General features: G+C 46.8%; 2 protein-coding genes across 3 annotated transcripts in view; one reads left to right on the top strand and one right to left on the bottom strand.

Annotated features, from left to right (window-relative positions):
• sdha (succinate dehydrogenase complex, subunit A, flavoprotein (Fp)) overlaps positions 1-22,531 on the bottom strand; it is a 65,159-nt gene extending 42,628 nt beyond the window's left edge. The window contains exons 1-5 of the mRNA XM_070890382.1: positions 22,440-22,531; positions 9,913-10,002; positions 7,957-8,118; positions 2,133-2,276; positions 1,326-1,490 (exon numbers count right to left, since the gene is read on the bottom strand). Coding sequence (XP_070746483.1) covers positions 1,326-1,490; positions 2,133-2,276; positions 7,957-8,118; positions 9,913-10,002; positions 22,440-22,481 — 603 coding nt within the window. The 5' untranslated portion in view covers positions 22,482-22,531. The remainder of the gene's footprint in view (positions 1-1,325; positions 1,491-2,132; positions 2,277-7,956; positions 8,119-9,912; positions 10,003-22,439) is intronic.
• A 17-nt stretch (positions 22,532-22,548) lies between these two features.
• LOC139273493 (coiled-coil domain-containing protein 127-like) overlaps positions 22,549-23,675 on the top strand; it is a 68,804-nt gene continuing 67,677 nt past the window's right edge. The window contains exon 1 of one of the 2 annotated variants that reach the window (XM_070890389.1): positions 22,549-22,617. The gene's annotated coding sequence lies outside the window, so the exon portion shown is untranslated. The remainder of the gene's footprint in view (positions 22,618-23,675) is intronic. The other variant, XM_070890399.1, reaches the window with a different exon arrangement.

Below are 23,675 nucleotides of genomic sequence, written 5' to 3'. Positions count from 1 at the left end.
TACTGCCCCATTTGGGAGTACTCGTGCTCCTCGACGTTCCACTGCAGGGGAAGGAAAAAGTAATTTTCCAACCATTTCTTCAGCGGTCCCTTTAAGGGCTGCTGTTTCGGCTGCTGTAGAACTGGAAAAACTAGTCGGAGTTTGCAGGATGCATACACCTCCGAGATTTTCACAATTTCCCGAAATAGGTGCAGAACCCTTCTTTGCATAATTAAATTGATCCAATGCTGATTTCCGACAGCCACTAGGTCCACCTAAAAACAGGGAGAACCAATATGGAAGCAGCTATGCCACTGGTATGGATTCGGTGCAGGACCTTATGCCCAGAAATTGGTATAGATTGCATCCATTTTGCCCCAAAACAGGCGAACTGCAAACCAATTCCAGCCCCAGTGTGTCCAAATAATTGTTGCTGAATGTGGCCCACACCAAGTGCCAGGATGTCAGATCAGGCCCACCAAGTAAATTGAGTGTGCCACCCCTGAACTAGAGTGAGCGGCAAGCCTGCTGTTGCTGGATTGTTAGCACGCTGTGATATGACGATAATTTGTATTTTATTGCAAGAGGGAAGAATTTTAAAAAAAACTTAAATTGTTTAGGTAATCAATGATAAAAGTGGAATCGATAGACTTCCCCACCAGCTGTTTTTTGGGGGGCAGGAGTGGAATGTGGAGTAATGGGCTGGGGGGGGGGGAAGGATAATTTGCAGAAGAGAAGAGAAGAAAGAATTATAAAGCCCAATTTTAATCCAAAATTATGCAAAGTTTTTTGGATAATTAGACCAACTGCTTTAAATCACTGTGATTCAGAGATGTTGATTATGAAAACCCCTAATTTTTCTGGTCCCTATGTTTAAACTGTTACAAAATAGTAACTGGGTAGGTGAGATTTGAGGCAGTAACTGGACAGGATGAGCTACAGCCATGAAACAAACACTGGCAGATTGTCAGATAAGTATGAGCGACTGCTTCCAGGTAATGGCTTGTGACAGACATTACTGAGTATCAGCAATCACACTAGATACTTTTCAGCCCTACCAGTCTGTGTTTGAATCTCACTTGCTTGCAATTGTATTTCAATTGATATATACACAGGTAAGGTACCTGCTTAAAATCTGCTGCTTTTCGTTTCTGCAACAACTTGTATTTAAATTGCATTCCTCACATGCAGGAAAATGTTATTTAAGGATGAGAAGGCAAAAAAAATACAGTTAATCCCACTCTTCTTATGAAAGGATCTACACATTAAATGTTAACGTATCCCTTCTCTCCACAGATAGTGATTGACTGGAGTGTTTCCAGCATTTTGTTTAAATCCCATCTTACCCTGCCGTACAACGTATGCAGCAAAGAGTGTCCCGTCCGGTCTGCAACACAACAGCAGCGGTGAGCCTGTCCCCCTTTTCCAAACTGCAGGCTTTGCCCACCAAATGCACGCTGGTAAATCTTGCCCTCCTCTGTCCTACTGAAAGGCATCCCATAGTTTTCCAGCTGGCATGAAGACAAAAAACACAACATTTGTCAACAGTTCAGTCTTTCAGGAAAGGATTTAGGCCCCACTGACCATGATTTTCAAACCAGAAGTGATGAGATTAGAGGGATGTAAAGCAACAATTGCAAGTCGCTTTACATCCTTCCAATCTCATCACTTCAGCATTCCCCATAATGTTCTCCGCTCCCGAGTGTTTCCATTATAAATGCGGACATAGGAATTTAGAATGGGTAAAAGTTGACAGGAAGTGCACAAATGCAAGGTTTATTGAACACATATAGATAGATGCATGACCAATATCATTCCATCACCCAGTGTAAATTCTGCAACAATCCACACTGCACTATTACGGCATCCTTACACCCTAAGTCTAGCAACCAATTAGTGTGGAGATATGCTTAGGAATGATAGCCCCCATCCAAAAAAATTGTTTGAAAAAAACTCATTCAATTCATTGTAGACTTTTATTGCTGTCAGAGGGATGATAGGCATCCCATCAGTCCACACTGGAGCCAAATTTAGGTCTCAGGGACAGCATTCTAAGGTGCTACACCACCCATACACATTCCTGTAAACATATTTCCATTTTCCAGAGAATATAGGTATATCTTGTGTTTAAAAATCACCTCATGCCCTCTTACCTCAATGACAGCAGCTGGTGCCTGCTCAGTCATGTAGTGGATTGCATCTTGATCTCCCAGCCAATCAGATCCTTTCACCGTGTCATAAAAGTGCCACCTCCAGTCATCGCTCTCCATATTACCCAGAGCAGCATTTATTCCACCCTGCAAGAAGAACCAGAATGTTTCCTCCATCTCTTCCCATGACATTTAAGCCTTCTTTTCTTTTGCTAGGTATATGTCAGTGATTGTCAAGGGAGGGGTGTTGACATGGAGGAAATCAAACTCTTCCCCATAGTTAGTACCAGCGCACAAATCAAACACTCCCAGGTCAGGTACAGCACAAGTCGGATGAAGATTGTAGTAAAACTCCTCTATTTGGGCCCACTGATGCCTCAATCTCAAAAGAGCACTTCTGACTCACCAGAATCAATTTTTGATACAGAACATTCATGATCAGCAAAATATGTGGAAAATTATTTGCAGTTTTATTTTGTTGTGTGCTGTCAACCGATACTACCAAGAACAGAGGAGCATTGTGAAAACTGGCGACCTCATTTCATGCAAGAACTTCAAAAGAAAGGTGACATTCTTTCATCAGTCAATCGTGGATTAAAAAATTGTCAAATATAATTGTGGTCTTTTAATAGGGATAATTTGTAACTTAAGCAAATATTCTCCTATCTGTATCATATACAAGAACACAAGAAATAGGAACAGGAGTAGGAAAGTGTGAGGTCATGCATTTGGGCAGAAAAAATCAAAGAGCAAGTTATTATTTAAATGGAAAAAGATTGCAAAGTGCCACAGTACAGCGGGACCTGGGGGTACTTGTGCATGAAACACAAAAGGTTAGTATGCAGGTACAGCAAGTGATCAGGAAGGCCAATGGTATCTTGGCCTTTATTGCAAAGGGGATGGAGTAGAAAAGCAGGTAAGTCTTGCTACAGCTTTACAAGGTATGGGTGAGGCCACACCTGGAATATTGCGTGCAGTTTTGGTTTCCACATTTACGAAAGGATATATTTGCTTTGGAGACAGTTCAGAGAAGGTTCACTAGTTTGATTCTGGAGATGAGGGATTGACTTATGAGGAAAGGTTGAGTAGGTTGGGCCTCTACTCATTGGAATTCAGAAGAATGAGAGGTGATCATATCGAAATGTATAAGATTATGAGGGGGCTTGACAAGGTGAATGCAGAGAGGATGTTTCCACTGATGGGGGAGATTAGAACTAGAGGGCATGATCTTAGAATAAGGGGCCGCCCATTTAAAACAGAGATGAGGAGGAATTTCTTCTCGAGAGGGTTGTAAATCTGTGGAATTTGCTGCCTCAGGGAGCTGTGGAAGCTGGGTCATTGAATAAATTTAAAGACAGAAATAGACAATTTCTTGAATGATAATGGGATAGGGAGGTTATAGGGAACGGGCGGGGAAGTGGAGCTGAGTCCATGATCAGATCAGCCATGATCTTATTGAATGGCGGAGCAGGCTCGAGGGGCCATATGGCCTGCTCCTGTTCCTATTTCTTATGTTCTTATTTGACCCCTCGAGCCTGCTCCGCCATTTAATAAGATCATGGCTGATCTGATCATGGACTCAGCTCCATTTCCCTGCACGCTCCCCATAACCCTTATCGCTCAAAAATCTGTCTATCTCCGCCTTAAATATATTCAATGACCCAGCCTCCACAGCTCTCTGGGGCAGAGAATTCCACAGAAGAAATACCTCCTCAGCTTAGTTTTAAATGGGTGGCCCCTTATTCTGAAACTATGCCCCCTAGTTTCAGTTTCCCCTATGAGTGGAAATATCTCTCTGCATCCAACTTGTCGAGCCCTTTCATTATCTTATATGTTTCGATAAGATCACCTCTCATTCTTCTGAACTCCAATGAGTATAGTCCCAACCTATTCAACCTATCTTAATAAGTCAATCCCATCATCTTCGGAATCAACCTAGTGAACCTTCTCTGAACAGACTCCAATGCAAGTATATCCTTCCTTATATACAGAGACCAAAACTGCACGCAGTATTCCAGGTGTGGCCTCACCAATGCCCTGTACAGTTGTAGCAGGACTTCTCTGCTTTTATACTCCATCCCCCTTGCAATAAAGGCCAACATTCCATTTGCCTTCCTAATCACTTGCTGTACCTGCATACTAACTTTTTGTGTTTCATGCACAAGGACCCCAAGTCGCTCTATACTGAAACACACTGCAATTTTTCTCCATTTAAATTATAATTTGCTTTTCTATTTTTTCTGCCAAAGTGGATAACCTCACATTTTCCTACATTATACTCCATCTGCCAAATTTTTGCCCACTCACTTAGCCTGTCTTTATCCCTTTGCAGATTTTGTGTCCTCCTCACAATTTGCTTTCCCACCTATCTTTGTATCATCAGCAAACTTGGCTACTTTACACTTCATCCAAGTCATTAATATAGATTGTAAATAGTTGAAGTCCCAACACCAATCCCTGCAGCACCCCACATTACTGTTTGCCAACCGGAAAATGACACGTTTATCCCGACTCTGTTTTCTGTTAGTTAGCCAATCCTCAATCCATGCTAATATATTACCCCCAACCCTGTGAACTTTTATCTTGTGCTGTAACCTTTTATGTGGCACCTTATCGAATGCCTTCTGGAAATCCAAATACACCACATCCACTGGTTCCCCCTTATCCACCTGCTCGTTACATACTCAAAGAACTCCAGCAAATTTGTCAAACATGATTTCCCTTTCATAAAATCATGCTGACTCTGCTTGATTGAATCATGCTTTTCCAAATGTCCCGCTACTGCTTCCTTAATAATGGATTCCAGCATTTTCCCAATGACAGATGTTAGGCTAACCGGTTTATAGTTTTCTGCTTTCTGTTTGCCTCCTTTTTAAAATAGGGGCGTTACATTTGCGGTTTTCCAATCCGCTGGAAACTCCCCAGAATCCAGGGAATTTTGGTAGATTACAACCAATTCATCCACTATCTCCGCAGCCACTTCTTTTGGGACTCTAGGATGCAAGACATCAGGTCCAGGGGACTTGTACGCCTTTAGTCCCATTATTTTACCGAGTACTACTTCTTTAGTGATGGTGATTATATTAAGTTCCTCCCTCCCTTGATTATCCCCTATATAAACACAGTTTAAGAATAACAAAGAGAGAAAGAGAGAGATGGGAGAGAAAGAACGATAGAAAGGAGTGAAAGAATGGGAGAAGGAAGGAGAAAGAGGGGGGGGGGGGGGGGAAGAGGGGAAGTGAAGGAAAGAGAGAGAGAAGGAGGGGGGGGGAAGAACATGCTTCATTTCTGCATGTTCTTGGCGTTGAGACTCGAGGTGCTCAGCGCCCTCCCGGATGCACTTTTTCCACTTAGGGCGGTCTTTGGCCAGGGGCTCCCAGGTGTCAGTGGGGATGTTGCACTTTATCAGGGAGGCTCTGAGGGTGTCCTTGTAACGTTTCCTCTGCCCACCTTTGGCTCGTTTGCCGTGAAGGAGTTCAGAGTAGAGCGCTTGCTTTGGGAGTCTCATATCTGGCATACGAACAATGTGACCAGCCCAGCAGAGCTGATCAAGCATGGTCAGTGCTTCAATGCTGGGGATGTTGGCCTGGTCGAGGATGCTAATGTTGGTCCTCCCATGGGATTTGTAGGATCTTGCGGAAACATCGTTGGTGGTATTTTTCCAGCGACTTGAGGTGTCTACTGTACTTGGTCCATGTCTCTGAGCCATACAGGAGGGCGGGTATTACTACAGCCCTGTAGACCATGAGCTTTGTGGTAGATTTGAGCGCCTGGAGTTCACTCTTTTCCTCAGGTGGCCGAAGGCTGCACTGGAGGCGGTGTTGAATCTCATTATCAATGTCTGCTCGTTGATAAGAGGCTCCCGAAGTATGGGAAATGGTCCACGGTGTCCAGGGCCGCGCCGTGTATCTTGATGACTGGGGGCAGTGCTGTGCGGCGAGGACAGGCTGGTGGAGGACCTTTGTCTTATGGATGTTTAGCGTAAGGCCCATGCTTTCGTACGCCTCAATAAATATGTCGACTGTGTCCTGGAGTTCAGCCTCTGTATGTGCGCAGATGCAGGTGTCGTCCGCGTTCTGTAGCTTGATGACAGAGGTTGGGGTGGTCTTGGACCTGGCCTGGAGATGACGGAGGTTGAACAGGTTCCACTCCTGCGGGGAGCTTGTCGACTGTGAGGTGGAGCATGGCAGCGAGGAAGATTGAGAAGCCATATTTGATCTCAGTCAGGATGCGGATTGGGTCTGTGATGGATTCGTTGGTCAGGATCACGTCCTGCATGTCGTCGTGGAGCAAGCGGAGGATGGTGATGAACTTTTGGGGGCATCTGAAACGGAAGAGGACGCTCCATAGACCCTCGCCGCTGACAGTGTCAGAGGCCTTTGTAAGGTTGAAGGCGGCCATATATAAGAGCTGGTGCTGTTCCCTGCATTTTTCTTGCAGCTGTCGCGTTGCAAAAATCATGTCCTTGTGCCCCGTAGGGGACGAACTCCGGGAAGGAGCGTTCAGCCACGGAGAGAAGACGGTTGAGGAGGACTCTAGCGACGACTTTCCCAGTGGCTGATAACAGGGAGATTCCTCTGTAGTTGCCGCAGTCGGACTTGTCCCCTTTTTTAAAAGATGGTCACGATCACTGCATCTCTCAGATCTCCCGGCATGCTCTCCTCCCTTCAGATGAGAGAGATGAGGTCATGTATTTGCGCCAACAGTGCCTCTCCGCCATACTTTAGTGCCTCAGCAAGGATTCCATCCGCTCCCGTAGCCTTGTTGTTCTTAAGCTGTCTTATGGCTTTTTCTACCTCGTGCAGTGTTGGGGTTTTACTGAGGTGGTGGCAGGTGGCATGCTGCGGGATGGAGTCGAGAACACTCGAGTCAAAGGCAGAGTCCCGATTGAGGAGATCTTCAAAGTGCTCCTTCCAGCGGGCCCTGACTGCCTCGGTGTCCTTGTCCTCCACGCACACTCCTACTCTACCAGATACACAGCCTACACACACCCAAAATTGGCAGCTCTGCACTCCAGCCTACAGACAGCCTCCCTCATCTCTGTAAACCATAGAGCCCCCAATTTGGAGTTCTGTACTCTACCCTGTGCACAATACATACTGTCCACACAGCTCCTGCCAAAGTTACAGCTCATGCACAGCTCCAACCTGCAATCTGCATACCACCATGTGCACCCCAGCCTCCCAAATCTGCAACATTGTAGTCTTTATATGTCTAAACAGATCTATTATCTGAAGCTGTTTTGTTGTAAGATAGTACAGCTTCGTGTAAGCCTAGGCTCAACGGTAGCACTCTTACCACCAAGACAGAATCTTGTGGGTTCAAGTCTGACTCCAAAGACTTGATTACATAATCCAGTGCAGTATTGTAAGAGAGTGCTGCGATGTAAGAGATGCTGTTTTCAAATGAGACATTAAACCCAGGCCCCACCTACCCTCCCAGGTGGACTTGAATGATCCCATGACTTTATTCAAAGAAGAGCAAGGGAGTTCATTTGCTGCCCTGGCTAGTATTTATCCCTCAAACAAAAGTATATCATCTGGTCATTAATCTCATTGCTGCTTGTGGGATCATGCAGTGCACACCCCCTAGTACTGGCCACAGCCATGTCTTGCCCAGCCATGTCCCCTAGCACTGACACCAGCCATGCCTTGACCAGCTACGCCCCCCCCTAGCGCTTCTCACTCGGAATGGTCCTCATGATCCTCACTCACACTGCTCAATCCCAATGGCTTGGGAAGAATGCAGTTGGTACAACTGTACACATTTAAACACAAATCAGAAAACATTACTTACACCGCGTGGAAGGAACATAAGTGCATCTCACCTGAGCAGCGACAGTGTGTGATCTGGTAGGAAAGAGTTTCGTAATACAGGCAGTGTTGAAACCAGCCTCGGATAAACCGAAAGCTGCTCGCAAACCAGCACCACCTGCTCCGACTACTACCGCATCAAACTCATGATCAACCACTGGGTACTGAGTGGAGATCTGTATTAGGGAAACAAAACACAAACACATAATCAAAACCAAGTGCAACATCACTGGTGCACAAAAACAGAGCATTTAAATGTAACTTTGAACATCTTTCATGTTGCATATCTGGGAAGCTTAACATCCACTTCAACATGGGTGCAATAGTGTGGTGATTAAAGTATTAGACTAGCAATCCAGAGGTCATGAGTTCAAATGCCAGTTATAGAAGGAAAGAAATGACTGAAAGCTGCTGGATTGTTGCAAAAACCCGACTGGTTCAATAATATCCTTTGCTCCAGTTCCACACTATGTGGTTGACTCTTACTGCCACTTAATGCTATGAGGCATAAGGCTTACCACCTTTGGAGGGCAACTAGAGCCAGGCAATAAGTGTGGCCTTACCAGCATCACCCCCGCCCCGAGAATAAAGCAAAGCTTTGATCTATCAGCTTTTAGTATAAAAGATAGTCAAGTACACAGCAAGTCGCCACTAAACTTTAAAATTAGCTTTCACTTTCTATTGAAGCTTTTGAAAATGTTTTTCGTAGGAGACCAAAAATTACCAACCCATCAGATTTACCGCGTTCTCCAATTCAACCTTAAAATTAAGAATTGAGGCCTACAAGAGCCTACTTATTCTCTTTTTCCCTTTGTTATAGCTTTGTGGATGCAAATTATTATTCTTGAAAGAGCTAACACTGAAAGGAAGACCTGTGGTGATCATGCACATGTTTTAAGATGCACCAACAACAAACCTATTAAAAATTATATAAATGTGAACATTTGTTATGAAACATAATGCACAAGTGTTAAGCTCAATTAAAATTCAAGATCATCAACATTAGAAATACAGAATAAGTTAAATATTATTTATATTTTTGAGGTGAGGTACAGATATCCTAACAGATCCTTGCTTTAGGAGTCAATGGGATAGATCTTGACTTTGTACAATAGTATAAAACTCATTGATAATGAGTGCTAACAGTCCATTTTACATCGCTCACAATTTTCATTTCCATTGTATCACCGTAATAAGTAACTTCTCAGGAAATATTCTCTTTCTATCTCTCTGCAGTTGCTTTCTCTGTTCTCTGCATGCCCCAAGGTTAGGTTGACCAGCTCAAATGAAAATACGCAGCTCCCAGGATTCCCGATTCCGCATCCCCACTCTGAAAAGGCCCAATAATTGGCCTTTCCCCATTGTTATTTTGATTAGCGGCTGTGGCCACTCCCAAAATCCGTCCGACTGCTTTTCTGCCACTACCCAGTTGGTGGCGGTGGGGTCCCAAGGAGTGGAGACCCACTGACATCCCTCATTCACTCCCCTGACAGAAGTGTTAATTCACAGTCCAGTTGGTGTCTCATGTCTCTGCAGAATGCCTGGATGCTGACACCCAATGCTGCTCCGCTGGGCGACTATTAGGCTCTGATGGTAAGTGGTGGATGCAATAGATCCCCGATTGCCACATCACTCACTGTTTGATGGGATTAGTTTTTTCTTTCTAAGCACGTGCCTCATCGCCAAAAGCCCCATTTCCTAGGATTCAAATGCTGAAACCATTAAACCGAAAAGAGGCTCTTACTAAAAAGCAGCAAACTTCAGGTGTCTAGGTTTTGAAGTTCAGAAAACATCAACATATATTTTGGTACAGTAGCACTAAAATTAATAAGTTGCACTTGGACATTGTTAGAATTTGCTGTTTCAGTATTGGGCATACGTGATCAAATGTTGCAAAGAATCTCAAATTAAATTAAATTAAAAGCTAGAGTAAGAGACTGCAGGGTCAGACTATGGATCTTTGAACTTACTGTATTTGAAACTTTGGCTACATTTTTGTTATGTTTCCCATAGATGGCAAAATGGAAACTGCGAGCTCCTGTTTGATACACTGCAGGGATCTGTGAAAATACAAAACTCAATTAATTAGAAATGGTTGAAGAATACCAGCCCAAAAAAGTAAAGATAAATACGGTAACATGTAAAATAAAACCGTCTGCAAAACCAATGATAGATCTTTCCAGCTGTCATGAGTGGAGGCACATTTCAAGTTGCCAGAAAAAGTGATCTCTCAAACTCCGCAAAAAAAGTGGAAGGGGGGAGACCTGATCAACCCCAGAAATGTCTCAAAGTGCTTCCATTATACAGGTTGAACCTCCCTTATCTTGAACCAGCCCTCATCCAGAACCATTCCCGGCCACCAGATGGCGCATGTGTAGACCTCTCCAACATGAACAAATTGAAGTCCTTCCTCGCCACCGACTCGTGCAATCGCTGGCCTGACCCTGCAATCCACCACACCCCAATGATCTCTCTGCCGCACTCCCACCCCCAAGCCAGCCAGCTCTGATATCCCCATGCTCAGTACCTGTGACCACCCCTCGTCCGGAAAAAATCCCTTATCCAGAACAGGCCAGGTCCCAAGGGTTCCGGATAAGGGAGGTTCAATCTGTAATCAATTGCTTTGAAGTGCAGTAACACTCATATAAGTAAGCAATTTTGGATCCAGCAACACAAATCACTAGAGAGCAGGGCCAGAGGAGCACCGGCGGCGAGGATAAAAGGAGCAGCGCCCAAGGCCCGAGCGGGACCAGAGGAGGTGGGGATAAAAGGAGCAATGCATGAGGCCCAAGACCAGTGGCGAGAGCGGGACCAGAGGAGGCGGGGATAAAAGGAGCTAGCTGGGAGCAGGAGCAACATAACATAGGGAAAAATCAAAAGTGTGATGTCAGAGTGACATCTGCTCAAGGAAAACAGCTGATCGGTGAATAGTCGCTAAGTGTTTATGTATTCTAGTTTTAAGTTTATTTCATAGTCAAATAGCTCATAGTTTAGTTCATGGTCAAATAACGAGAGGCATGGCAGGGTAGCTCAGTCCCATGCAGTGCACATCCTGTGCTATATGGGAAGTCCTGGATGCTTCGCATAACCTGGACGACCACATGTGCAAGAAGTGCTACCAGCTACAGCAACTTGAGCTCCGGGTTTCGGAGCTTGAGCGGCGGCTGGAGACACTGGGATGCATCCGCGAGGCTGAGAACTTCGTGGATAGCATGTTTCTGGAGGTGGCCACCCCGCACCTTGAGACTTTGCAGGCAGAGAGGGAGTGGGTGACCGCCAGACAGAAAAGGATAACTAGGCAGGTAGTGCCGGAGTCCCGAGTGCATCTTGCTGTCCAACCAGTATTCTGTTCTGGGTATTATTGGGGGCGATCGTGCCTCTGGCGAGTACAGCCATAGCCAAGTTCACGGCACCACGGGTGGCTCAGCTGCAAGGAGGGGGGTGGGAGGGGAGGGAGGGGGTAAGGAAGGAAGAAGAGTGGAAGAGCTATAGTGGCAGGGGATTCAATAGTCAGGGGAGCAGACAGGCGTCTCTGTGGCCACAGACGTGACTCAAGGATGGTATACTGCCTCCCTGATGCCATGGTCAAGGATGTAACCGAGCGGCTGCAAGACATTCTGGGGGGAGAGGGTGAACAGCCAGAGGTCGTGGTCTATATCGGTACCAATGACATAGGTAGAAAGAGAGATGAGGTCCTGCAGGCAGATTTTAGGGAGCTAGGAAAGAGATTAAAAACTAGGACCTCAAAGGTAGTAATCTCCGGATTACTCCCGGTTCCACGAGCTAGTGAGTACAGAAATAGAAGGATAGAGAAGATGAATACGTGGCTGGAGAGATGATGCAGGCGGGAGGGCTTTAGATTCCCGAGGCATTGGAACCGTTTCTGGGGGAGGTGGGACCTGTACAAGCCGGAGGGGATGCACCTCAACAGAGCTGGCGCCAAAATCCAATAACCTTGTGCTGTTGGGGAGGGTTTAAACTAGCTTGGCTGGGGGATGAGAACAGGAGAATAGATTCAGTAGGGAGAGATGCAAGGCTGTAACTGAAAGAAAAAAACGTAGAAAGCAAATTTAGAAAACAGAGAAAACAAGGGCGAGAAAATAGATAACAAGGAAGTTTGGCAGTGCTAAATGGTATATACTTCAATGCGAGGAGTATAGGGAATAAGGCAGATGAGCTGAGAGCACAGATAGACACTTGGGAGTATGATATTGTAGCCATTACTGAGACATGGCTGAAAGAAGGGAAGATATTTCAGCTCAAACTCCTGGTTACAGGGTTTTCAAACAGGATAGAGAGGGGGGTAAAAAGAGAGGGGGTGGGTCACGGTATTGATTAAAAGAACTATTACAGCTGTGGCGAGGGATGATATGTTAGAGAGAGATCATCAAATGAGGCCATATCGATCGAACTGAAGAACAAAAAAGGGATGATCACACCTGCTGGGAGTGTACTATAGACCCCAAACAGTCAGAGGGAGATAGATATATAGGTACATTTCTGAGAAGTGCACAAACTATAGGGCAGTAATAGTAGGGGATTTCAACTACCCTAACATAAACTGGGATAAAATTAGTGTGAAAGGTATAGAGGGTGCGGAATTGCTAAAATGCATTCAGGAGAACATTTTCAGCCAGTATGTAGCAAGCCCAACAAGGGAGGGAGCAGTTCTGTACTTAGTTTTAGGGAATGAAGCTGGGCAGGTGGAAGGGGTATCAGTGGGAGAGCATTTAGGTGCTAGTGATCATAATTCAGTTAGATTTAGGGTAATTATGGAAAAGCACAAAGATAAACCAGGAATAAAAGTTTTCAATTGGGGAAAAGACAATTTTGATAAACGGAGAGGTGATTTAGCCAAAGTGGACTAGAAACAGCTACTTGAAGGTAAATCAGTGTCAGAGCAGTGAGAGGCTTTCAAGGAGGAGATCCAGAGGGTTCAGAGCAAGTATGTTCCCTTAAATAAAAAGGGTGGGGCTAACAAATCAAGAGCCCCCTGGATGTCTAGGGACATATAGGATAAAGAAAAAAAGAGAGGCTTATGACAGATACCAAGGGCTCAATGCTGCAGAAACTCTAGAGGAGTATAGAAAGTCCAGGGATGAAATTGAAAAGGAAATTAGGAAAGCAAAGAGCATGAAAAATTTTTGGCCAGTAAAATTAAGGAAAACCCAAAGATTTTTTATAACTACATTAAGAGCAAGAGGATAACTAAAGAAAGAGTAGGGCCTTTTAGAGATCATAAAGGTTATCTGGGTGTGGTGGCAGAAGATGTGGGTATGGTTTTTAATGAATACTTTTGAGTCTGTTTTCACAAAAGAGAGGGGTGATGCAGACACTGCAATCAGGGAGGAGTGGTGAGAAATATTAGATGAAATAAACATAGTGAGAGAGGAAGTATTAAGGGGTTTGGCATCTTTGAAAGTGGATCAATCCCCAGGCCCAGATGAAATGTATCCCTGGCTGTGAAGAGAAGTAAAAGAGAAAATAGCAGAGGCTCTTTCCATCATTTTCCAATCCTTTCTGGCTACAGGTGTGGTGCTGGTGGATTGCTAACATGGTACCTTTATTTAAAAAGGGAGAAAGGGATAGACCAAGTAATTACAGGCCAGTCAACCTAACTTCAGTGGTGGGAAAATTATTGGAAAAAATTCTGAGGGACAGGATAAATCTTCATTTCGAAAGACACGGATTAATCAAGAACAGTCAACATGGATTAGTTAAGGAAAGGTCGTGTCTGACTAACTTGATTTAATTTTTTGAGGAAGTAACAAGGAGGGTCGATGAGGGTAGTGTATTTGATGTAGTGCATATGGATTTTAGCAAAGCCTTTGATAAGATCTCAAATGGCAGACTTAACACACAAGAAAAAGGAGCAGGAGTAGGCCACCTGGCTGATCTGATCTGATCATGGACGCAGCTCCACTTCCCTGCCCGCTCCCCATAACCCTTTATTCCCTTATCGCTCTAAAATCTGTCTATCTCCGACTTAAATATATTCAATGACCCAGCCTCCACAGCTCTCTGGGGCAGAGAATTCCATAGATTTACAACCCTCTGAGAAAAGAAATTCCTCCTCATCTCAGTTTTAAATGGGCAGCCCCTTATTCTGAGACTATGTCCCCTAGTTTTAGTTGCCCCTATAAGTGGAAATATCCTCTCTGCATCCACCTTGTCGAGCCCCCTCATTATCTTATATGTTTCGATAAGGTCACCTCTCATTCTTCTGAACTCCAATAAGTATAGGCCCAACCTACTCAACCTTTCTTCATAAATCAACCCCCTCAGCTCAGGAATCAGCCGAGGGAACCTTTCTCCGAACAGCCTCCAATGCAAGTATATCCTTCCTTAAATATGGAGACCAAAACTGTATACAGTACTCTCTAGGTGTGGCCTCACCAATACCCTGTACAGATGTAGCAGGACTTTGCTGTTTTTATACTCTATCCCCCTTGCAATAAAGGCCAACATTCCATTTGCCTTCCTGATTACTTGCTGTACCTGCACACTCATTTTTGTGTTTCATGCACAAGGACCTCCAGGTCCCTCTGTATTACAGCACTTTGCAATTTTTCTTCATTTAAATTATAATTTGCTTTTCTATTTTTTCTGCCAAAGTGGATAACCTCATATTTTCCCACATTATACTCCATCTGCCAAATTTTTGATCACTCACTTAGCCTGTCTATATCCCTTTGCAGATTTTTTGTGGCCTTCTCACAATTTGCTTTCCCAACCATCTTTGTATCATCAGCAAACTTGGCTACATTACACTCAGTCCCTTCATCCAAGTCATTAATATAGATTGTAAATAATTGAGGCCCCAGCACCGATCCCTGTGGCGCCCCACTGGTCACTGTTTGCAATCCAGAAAATGACCCATTTTCCCGACACTTTTTTCTGTTAGTTGGCCAATCCTCTATCCATGCAAATATATTACCCCCAACCCCGTAAACTTTTATCTTGTGCAGTAACCTTTTATGTGGCACCTTATCGAATGCCTTCTGGAAATCCAAATACACCACATCCACTGGTTCCCCCTTATATACCCTGCTTATTACATCCTCAAAGGACTCCAGCAAATTTGTCAAACATGATTTCCCTTTCATAAAATCATGCTGAATCTGCTGAATTGAAAAATGTTCTACTACTGCTTCCTTAATAATGGACTCCAGCATTTTCCCAATGACAGATGTTAAGCTAACTGGTCTATAGTTTCCTGCTTTTTGTCTGCCTCCTTTTTTAAATAGGGGCATTATATTTGCGGTTTTCCAATCCACTGGGACCGCCCCAGAATCCAGGGAATTTTGGTAGATTACAACCAATGCATCCACTATCTCTGCAGCCACTTCTTTTAAGACCCTAGGATGTAAGCCATCAGGTCCTGGGGACTTGTCTGGCATTAGTCCCATTATTTTACTGAGTACTACTTCTTTAGTGATAGTGATTGTATTAAGTTCCTCCCTCCCTATAGCTCTTTGATTATCCACGATTGGGATGTTTTTAGTATCTTCTACCGTGAAGACCGATACAAAATATTTGTTCAACGTCTCTGCCATTTCCCTGTTCTCCATTATTAATTCCCCAGTCTCATCCTCTAGGGGGACCAACATTTACTTTAGCCATGCTTTTCCTTTTTATTTACCTGTAGAAACTCTTACTATCTGTTTTTATATTCCATGCTAGTTTACTTTCATTATCTATCTTCTCTCTATCATTTTTTTAGTCATTCATTGCTGGCTTTTATGTTTCCCAATCCTCTGGCCTCCCACTAGTCTTGGCCACATCGTATGCCCTTGTTTTCAATTTGATACCATCCCTTATTTCTTTCGTTAGCCATGGATAGTTATCCCTCCTCTTAGTTTTTCCTTCTCATTGGGATATATTTTTGTTGCGAGTTATGAAATATCTCTTTAAATGTTTGCCATGCTCATCAACCGTCCCATACACTATTTTCCCAGTCCACTTTAGCCAACTCTGCCTTCATACCTTTGTATTCTCCTTTATTTAAGCTTAGGACACTGGTTTGAGATCCAACTTTCTCAACTGAATTTGAAATTCAACCATGTTATGGTCACTCATTCCGAGAGGATCCTTCATTAATCATGTCTCATTACACAGTACCAAATCTAAGATAGCCTGCTCCCTGGTTGGTTCCGCAACGTACTGTTCAAGGAAACTATCCCGGATACACTTTATGAACTCCTCCTCAAGGTTACCCTGGTAGACAGCAAACCAAATGGACTGTGGTCTTTTTTTCTCCCAGCAATTCCTGCATCAAAATAATATATTTTGTGGAGGTTGAAAGAATAAGGAGGAACACTGAATACTGAGGGAGTGCTGCTCTGGTGGAAGTCGAGCCTTTCAGATAACACGTTAAACTGAGGCCCCGTCTGCTCTTTCAGGTGGACGTAAAAGATCCCATGGCACTAAGTGCAGGGAAGTTATCCCCAGTGTCCTGACCAAATCCATACATGGCATAATGCCAGCTCTTTGAAAGAGCTATCCAATTAGCCCCACTTCCCTTCGTTTTCCTCATAGCCCTGCAATCTTCCCCATGTCAAATATATATCCAATTCCCTTTTGAAAGTTCTTATTGAATCTGCTTCAACCATCCTTTCAGACAGTGCATTCAAGATCCCAACAACTCATCTCAGCCTCAGGGCATCGCTGCAGAAGTTCCTCGGGGCTGTGTCCTAGGGCCAACCATCTTCAGCTGCTTCATCAATGACCTTCCTTCCATCATTGTAAAGTCCTGTCCCCTTAGTACAGACTCACACGAGGCATGTAGTGAAGTCAAGGTCACTCTGGACCTGCACCTTTATTTCACAGCTCTGGAATTCTGCACTTGCCTGAGACCTGTCCTTATATACCTTCTCTTGCAAGTGCACCTCTGTGGTAAGGTATGCTGGTGGTTACAGGTCATATCTTATTACAGTCATGTATAGCATGTTAGGATACAGTTATATATAATAATGTAAGATACATGACATCACCCTCCCCCAAGGTCTTATTGTCTTTATAGGTTCAGTCACTCAGGTGGTCTACGCTCTCGCGTGGAGCATCTGAGTTGTGGTTCAGTTGTTTGCCTTGGTGTCTGTTTTTCTTTGGGTGTGGTTGCTGGTATCTCGCCTGGGCTGTCTGTTTCGATTGGTGTGATTGTTGTTGACTCGCCTGGGCTGTCTGTTGGGATTGCCCTTTCCTCAGGTTGTTCCCTCTGTCTGTCCACCAGGTGTGGTGCGAGTTCCACATTGTAGTCTGCCTCTGGTTCCGCAGTGTTGTTGGTAAATCTGCTTTTGACTTGGTCTACATGCCTCCGGCAGGTTTTGCCATTGTCCATTTGTACTAAAACTAGCCTGTTTCCTTCCTTGCCCATTACTTTCCCTGCAAGCCATTTGGGACCCCTGCCATAGTTTAGTCCAAACACTTTGTCCCCTATCTCATTTCATCTCCCCCTCGAATTTCTGTCATGGTACTCAGTCAGTTTACGGCGCTTTGCCTCAACGATTTCGTGCATGTCTGGGAGGATTAATGAGAGCCTTGTTTTTAAAGTCCTTTTCATCAACAGTTGCGCGGGGGGGATCCCAGTCAATGAGTGCGGACGAGATCTGTATGCCAGCAGCAGTCGCGACAGGCGACCCTGCAGCATCGGACCTTGGATTTTAAGCATGCCTTGTTTAATGATTTGCACTGCTCTCCCCGCCTGGCCGTTGGAGGCCTGCTTGAACGGTGCTGTCTTGACGTGATTTATGCTGTGGTCAATTATAAAGTCTTGGAATTCTGCGCTGGTGAAGCACAGACCATTGTCACTGACCAATGTGTTAGGGATTCCGTGCGTTGTAAACATTGTTGCGAGGCTTTCCACAGTGGTGGAGGTTGTGCTCAAGTTTAAAATGGTGCATTCGATCCACTTCGAAAATGCATCTACAACTACGAGGAACATTTTGCCCATGAATGGGCCCGCATAGTCTATGTGCACCAGCGACCACGGTTTGGTAGGCCAGGGCCAGGGGCTCAGTGGAGCCTCCCTGGGGGCATTGCTGAGTTGGGCACAAATGGTGCACCTTCGGATGCAGAGCTCCAAGTCCGCGTCAATACCAGGCCACCAGACGTGGGAACTGGCTATGGCCTTCATGAGAACGATCCCCAGGTGCTCGCGGTGGAGCTCCCAGACAAATGTCTCTCTGCCTCGCAGAGGCATGACTACTCGGCTGCCCCACATCAGGCAGTCTGCTTGCAGTGATAGCTCATGCATGCGCCCGTGAAAGGGTTTTAATTCCTCGGGGCAGGCATCGTGAGCCTCTGCCCTGTCACCTATTAGGACACATCTTTTTACTAAGGATAACGTGGGGTCGCTGGCCGTTCCGGCTCTGATTTGGCGAGCCGTCATGGGCGAACCTGTGGACTCAAAGGCATTGATTCCCATGACTATCTCACAGTCCTGTTCGTCAGACCCTTCCGTGGTCGCCAGGGGTAGCCTGCTGAGCGCAGCGGCACAGTTGTCTGTGCCAGGTCTGTGCCTTATTGTGTAGTCGTAGGACGCCAGCATGAGTGCCCACCATTGAATTCTCGCCGAGGCGTTGCCGTTTATTGCCTTGCTCTCGGATAGAAGGGACGTGAGGGGCTTGTGGTCGGTTTCTAACACGAACTTGGCCCCGAAAAAGGTATTGGTGCATCTTTTTGACACCGTACACGCACGCGAGCGCCTCCTTCTCTACCATTCCATACCCACGCTCCGCCTGCGAAAGTGACCTGGAGGCATAAGCTATGGGTTGTAATTTGCCCGCACTATTGACATGTTGCAAAATGCACCCGACCCCATACGCTGACGCATCGCATGTGAGAACTAGCTTTTTACCTGGGTCGAAGAAAGTCAAAACACTGTTGGAACACAAGAAGGTTGCGTGCCTTATTGAAGGCGCGTTCCTGGGCGTCCCCCCAAAACGAATCGTACCCCTTCCTGAGTAGCACGTGGAGAGGCTCCAGCAGCGTGCTTAAGTTCTGCATAAAGTTCCCAAAGTAATTGAGTAGCCCGAGAAAGGCGCGCAGTTCTGAGACATTCCGGGGCCTGGGTGCCAGGCGAATTGCTTCTGTTTTGGACTCTGTTGGGCGGATTCCATCAGCGGCAATCCTTCTGCCCAAAAATTCAACCTCGGGTGCGAGAAACAGGCACTTGGATTTCTTGACTCGTAGGCCTACCCGATCCAACCGCTTTAGTACTTCCTCCAAATTACGGAGATGGGAGTCGGTGTCCCTGCCCGTGATAAGTATGTCGTCTTGAAATACAACCGTCCCAGGGATGGACTTGAGCAGACTCTCCATGTTGCGCTGGAATATGGCAGCTGCCGACCTGATGCCGAATGGGCATCGATTGTTCATGAAAAGGCCTCGATGTGTGTTGATGGTGGTGAGTAGCTTGGATTCCTCTGTCAATTCTTGCGTCATATACGCAGATGTGAGGCCTAATTTTGAGAAAAGTTTACCTCCAGCCAATGTGGCAAATAAGTCCTCCGCTCTGGGCAGCGGGTACTGGTCCTGTAGGGAGACTCTGTTTATGGTAGATTTGTAGTCCCCACAGATTCGTCCAGATCCATCAGGCTTCATGACTGGGACGATGGGACTTGCCCAGTCGCCAAATTCCACAGGTGATATAATACCTTCCCGCAGAAGCCTGTCTCGTTCATGTTCAATCTTTTACCTCATCACATAGGGTACAGCTCTGGCCTTGTGATAGACTGGTCTAGCATCCTGTGTGATGTAGATTTTCACTTTGGCCCCTTTGAAAGTGCCCACACCTGGCTGAAAGAGATGTTCAAATCGCTTTATAACTGTTGAGCAGGAGGTCCGTTCCTCTAATGACATGGCATGGACATCATCCCATTTCCAGTTTAGTTTTGCCAGCCAGCTTCTCCCCAGCAGTGCTGGGGGGTCTCCGGCGACAATCCACAGGGGAAGTCGGTTCACTGTCCCTTTGTGTGTGACAGAGAGCATGGCGCTGCCGAGGACTGGTACGATTTATTTGGTATAGGTCCTTAGTGTGGTGTCGACCCTTGTGAGTTTTGGTCTGTCTCTTTTATGCGGCCACAGTTGTTCAAATTGTTGAGCGCCCATGAGAGATTGACTCGCTCCCGTATCCAGCTCCATGTTGACAGATATCCTGTTGAGTAGGACCCTCATCATTATAGGAGGCGTCCTGTTGTAGGAGCAGCGGCCATTGATCGTGTTGACCCGTTGTACACCGGTGTCCCGGATACTGTCCCCACCATCTTCTGGTCCGCTTTCCGACCCATCCGATTCGTATACCAGCCGAGCTGCCGTTTTTTTGCACATGCAGGCCAAATGCCCTGTATATTCACAATTTCTGCAAACAGCCTGCTGAAATCGACATCCCCTTGACGAGTGCCCACCCCCACACCTCCAGCACAGACCTGTTCCATTGTTCAAAGAGTTCCCAAAGAATGAGCTGCGTCTGGCTGATCTCTCTTGAGCTTCTCTCAGTTTGTAGTTGATTGCTCGCATTGTGGGTTGATGAGATGTGAACGGCCCTTCACATGTGGCCCTTGATGGCTTCTGCCAGCTGTCGAGAGCCTGTTCTCCCGTTTTTTTCTGTGTGTGGGGGTAGCAGCTTGTTTAGTGCTGTGAACTTCTTCGTCCGATATTTCGTTAGTTGTCGTACCTGCATTGTAAATCAACCTCGTTTCTTCTTCCTCTACCAAGAATGTCTGTGCAACCAATGCTGCTGCCTCTAAGGTCAGGTTCTTGGTCTCTATGAGCTTTCGGAATATGCCTGTGTGGCCTATTCCTTCAATGAAAAAGTCTCTCAGCATTTCTCTCCTCAGTTCATCAGAGAACTCACATAAACTAGCCAACCTCCAAAGTTCCGCCACGAAGTCGGGTATGCTCTGGCCCACGCAGCGTCTGTAGTTGTAGAACCTGTGTCTGGCCATGTGTAGGCTGCTCACTGGCTTCAGGTGGTCTCTTACCAGTGTGCTCAATTCTTCAAACGACTTGCTTGCTGGTTTCTTGGGTGCCAACAGATCCTTCATTAAAGCGTATGTTTTCGAGCCACAGCTGGTCAAGAGATGGGCTCTTCTCATGTCTGCCTTATCGTCGCCTAACCAGTCTTTGGTTACAAAGCTTTGCTGGAGCCTTTCTATAAAGTCCTCCCAATTGTCTCCCGCATTGTACTTTTCATCTGATCCGTTGTTCGCCATTCTGTGGATTCTGTAATCCCATAACCCGTCGCCACTGTAAAGTCCTGTCCCCTCAGTACAGATTCACACGAGGCATGTAGTGAAGTCAAGGTCACTCTGGACCTGCACCTTTATTTCACAGCTCTGGAATGTTGCACTTGCCTGAGACCTGTCCTTATATACCTGTCTCTTGCAAGTGCACCCCTGGTAGTAAGGTATGCTGGTGGTTACAGGTCATATCTTATTACAGTCATGTATAGCATGTTAGGATACAGTTATATATAATAATGTAAGATACATGACAATCATAAATTCAGAAGTGGGGATGTTCGCTGATGAATGCAGTGTTCGATTCCATTTGCAACTCCTTAGATAATGAAGCAGTCCTTGCCTGCAACATTCAGGCTTGGGCTGATATAATGGCAAGTAACACTCGTGCCACACAAGTGCCGGGAATGACTAGCTCCAACGGCATTACCATTGCCGAATCCCCCACCATCAACATCCTGGAGGTAACCATTGACCAGAAAATTAACTGGACCAGCCACATAAATACTGTGGCAACAAGAGCAGGTCAGAGGCTGGGTATTCTGTGGTGAGTGTCTCACCTCCTGACTCCCCAAAGTCTTTCCAGCATCTACAAGGCACAAGTCAGGAGTGTGATGGAATACTCTCCACTTGCCTGGATGAGAGCAGCTCCAACAACATTGAAGAAGCTCGACACCACCCAGGACAAAGCAGCCCGCTTGATTGGCATCCCATCCACCAGTCTCCATTTCAGCAACTCACCAAGGCTTCTTCGGCAACACCTCCCAGATCTGCGACCTCTACCACCTAGAAGGACAAGGGCAGCAGGTGCATGGTACCACCACCACCTCCAAGTTCCCCTCCAAGTCTCTCACAATCCTGACGTGGAAATATATCACCTTTCCTTGATCATCACTGGGTCAAAATCCTGGAACTCCCTCCCGATCAACACTATGGGAGTACCTTCACCACACAGACTGCAACGGTTCAAGGCGGCGGCTCACCACCACCTTATCAAGGACAATTAGGGATGGGCAATAAATGCTGGCCTTGCCAGCGACGCCCACATCCCAGAAAGGAATAAAATATGTCTGACCCCCAGAAGCTACTGTCTCGGAGATAACTCTCCCCAGTTACACAACCAGTATAACCTTGGGACTGTAACCTGTATCACTGGTAACAATGAGGAGTATAACCCAGACTGCAGTAACTAGTATCGCCGTGTCATGGTGACACTAACTAACACCCGCCGGCCCTGCTCGGAGCCTGCCCACACTCACCGATCGTTGAGCCAAGGCCGCCACCAGGCAACGCGCCGCCATCTTGCCAACAACTGGCGCCTGCGCAGTGGCGTGCCCGTGTGGAAGAGTCCATCCGCGCCGGGGCAGGGGAGTCCGGGCCTTGACTCGGAGCCGTCGAAGGTCTGCAGTCAGCAAAGGTCGTACAGTGAACAATCAGGTAAATCTGGCGCTCTCAACAACACCGTCCGCTCCAGTGGGAACTTCTCCCTGACAGCAAACCTCCCCTCGTCACATGGCTGCTACTCGATAAAGACCCGAAAAACAGAGAGAGAGAGAGACCGCGGGGGGAGAGAGAGAACGAACGACCACACACACACGGGGGTGGAGGGGAAGAGAGAGAATGGGGGTGGAGGGGGGGGAAGAGAGAGAATGGGGGTGGAGGGGGGGGAAGAGAGAGGAGGGGGGGGGGGGGAAGAGAGAGGAGGAGGGGGGGGGGAAGAGAGAGGAGGGGGGGGGGGGGAAGAGAGAGGAGGGGGGGGGGGAAGAGAGAGGAGGGGGGGGGGGAAGAGAGAGGAGGGGGGGGGGGAAGAGAGAGGAGGGGGGGGGGAAGAGAGAGGAGGGGGGGGGGGAAGAGAGAGGAGGGGGGGGGGAAGAGAGAGGAGGGGGGGGGGAAGAGAGAGGAGGGGGGGGGGGAAGAGAGAGAATGGGGGGTGGAGGGGGGGAAGAGAGAGAATGGGGGTGGAGGGGGGGGGGAAGAGAGAGAATGGGGGGTGGAGGGGGGGGGAAGAGAGAGAATGGGGGTGGAGGGGGGGGGGAAGAGAGAGAATGGGGGTGGAGGGGGGGGGGAAGAGAGAGAATGGGGGTGGAGGGGGGGGGGAAGAGAGAGAATGGGGGTGGGGGGGAAGAGAGAGAATGGGGGTGGAGGGGGGGGAAGAGAGAGAATGGGGGTGGAGGGGGGGGAAGAGAGAGAATGGGGGTGGAGGGGGGGGAAGAGAGAGAATGGGGTGGGGGGGAAGAGAGAGAATGGGGGTGGGGGGGAAGAGAGAGAATGGGGGTGGGGGGGAAGAGAGAGAATGGGGGTGGGGGGGAAGAGAGAGAATGGGGGTGGGGGGGAAGAGAATGGGGGTCGAGGGGGGGAAGAGAGAATGGGGGTCGAGGGGGGGAAGAGAGAATGGGGGTCGAGGGGGGAAGAGAGAGAATGGGGGTGGGGGGAAGAGAGAGAATGGGTGGGGGGGAAGAGAGAGAATGGGGGTGGGGGGGAAGAAGAGAGAATGG

This window comes from Pristiophorus japonicus, chromosome 1 (genome assembly GCF_044704955.1).
Source record: "Pristiophorus japonicus isolate sPriJap1 chromosome 1, sPriJap1.hap1, whole genome shotgun sequence".
Lineage (NCBI taxonomy): Eukaryota > Metazoa > Chordata > Chondrichthyes > Pristiophoridae > Pristiophorus > Pristiophorus japonicus.
The sequence above is the reverse complement of the archived record's forward strand: the minus strand, read 5'-3'. Positions and strand labels throughout refer to the sequence as shown.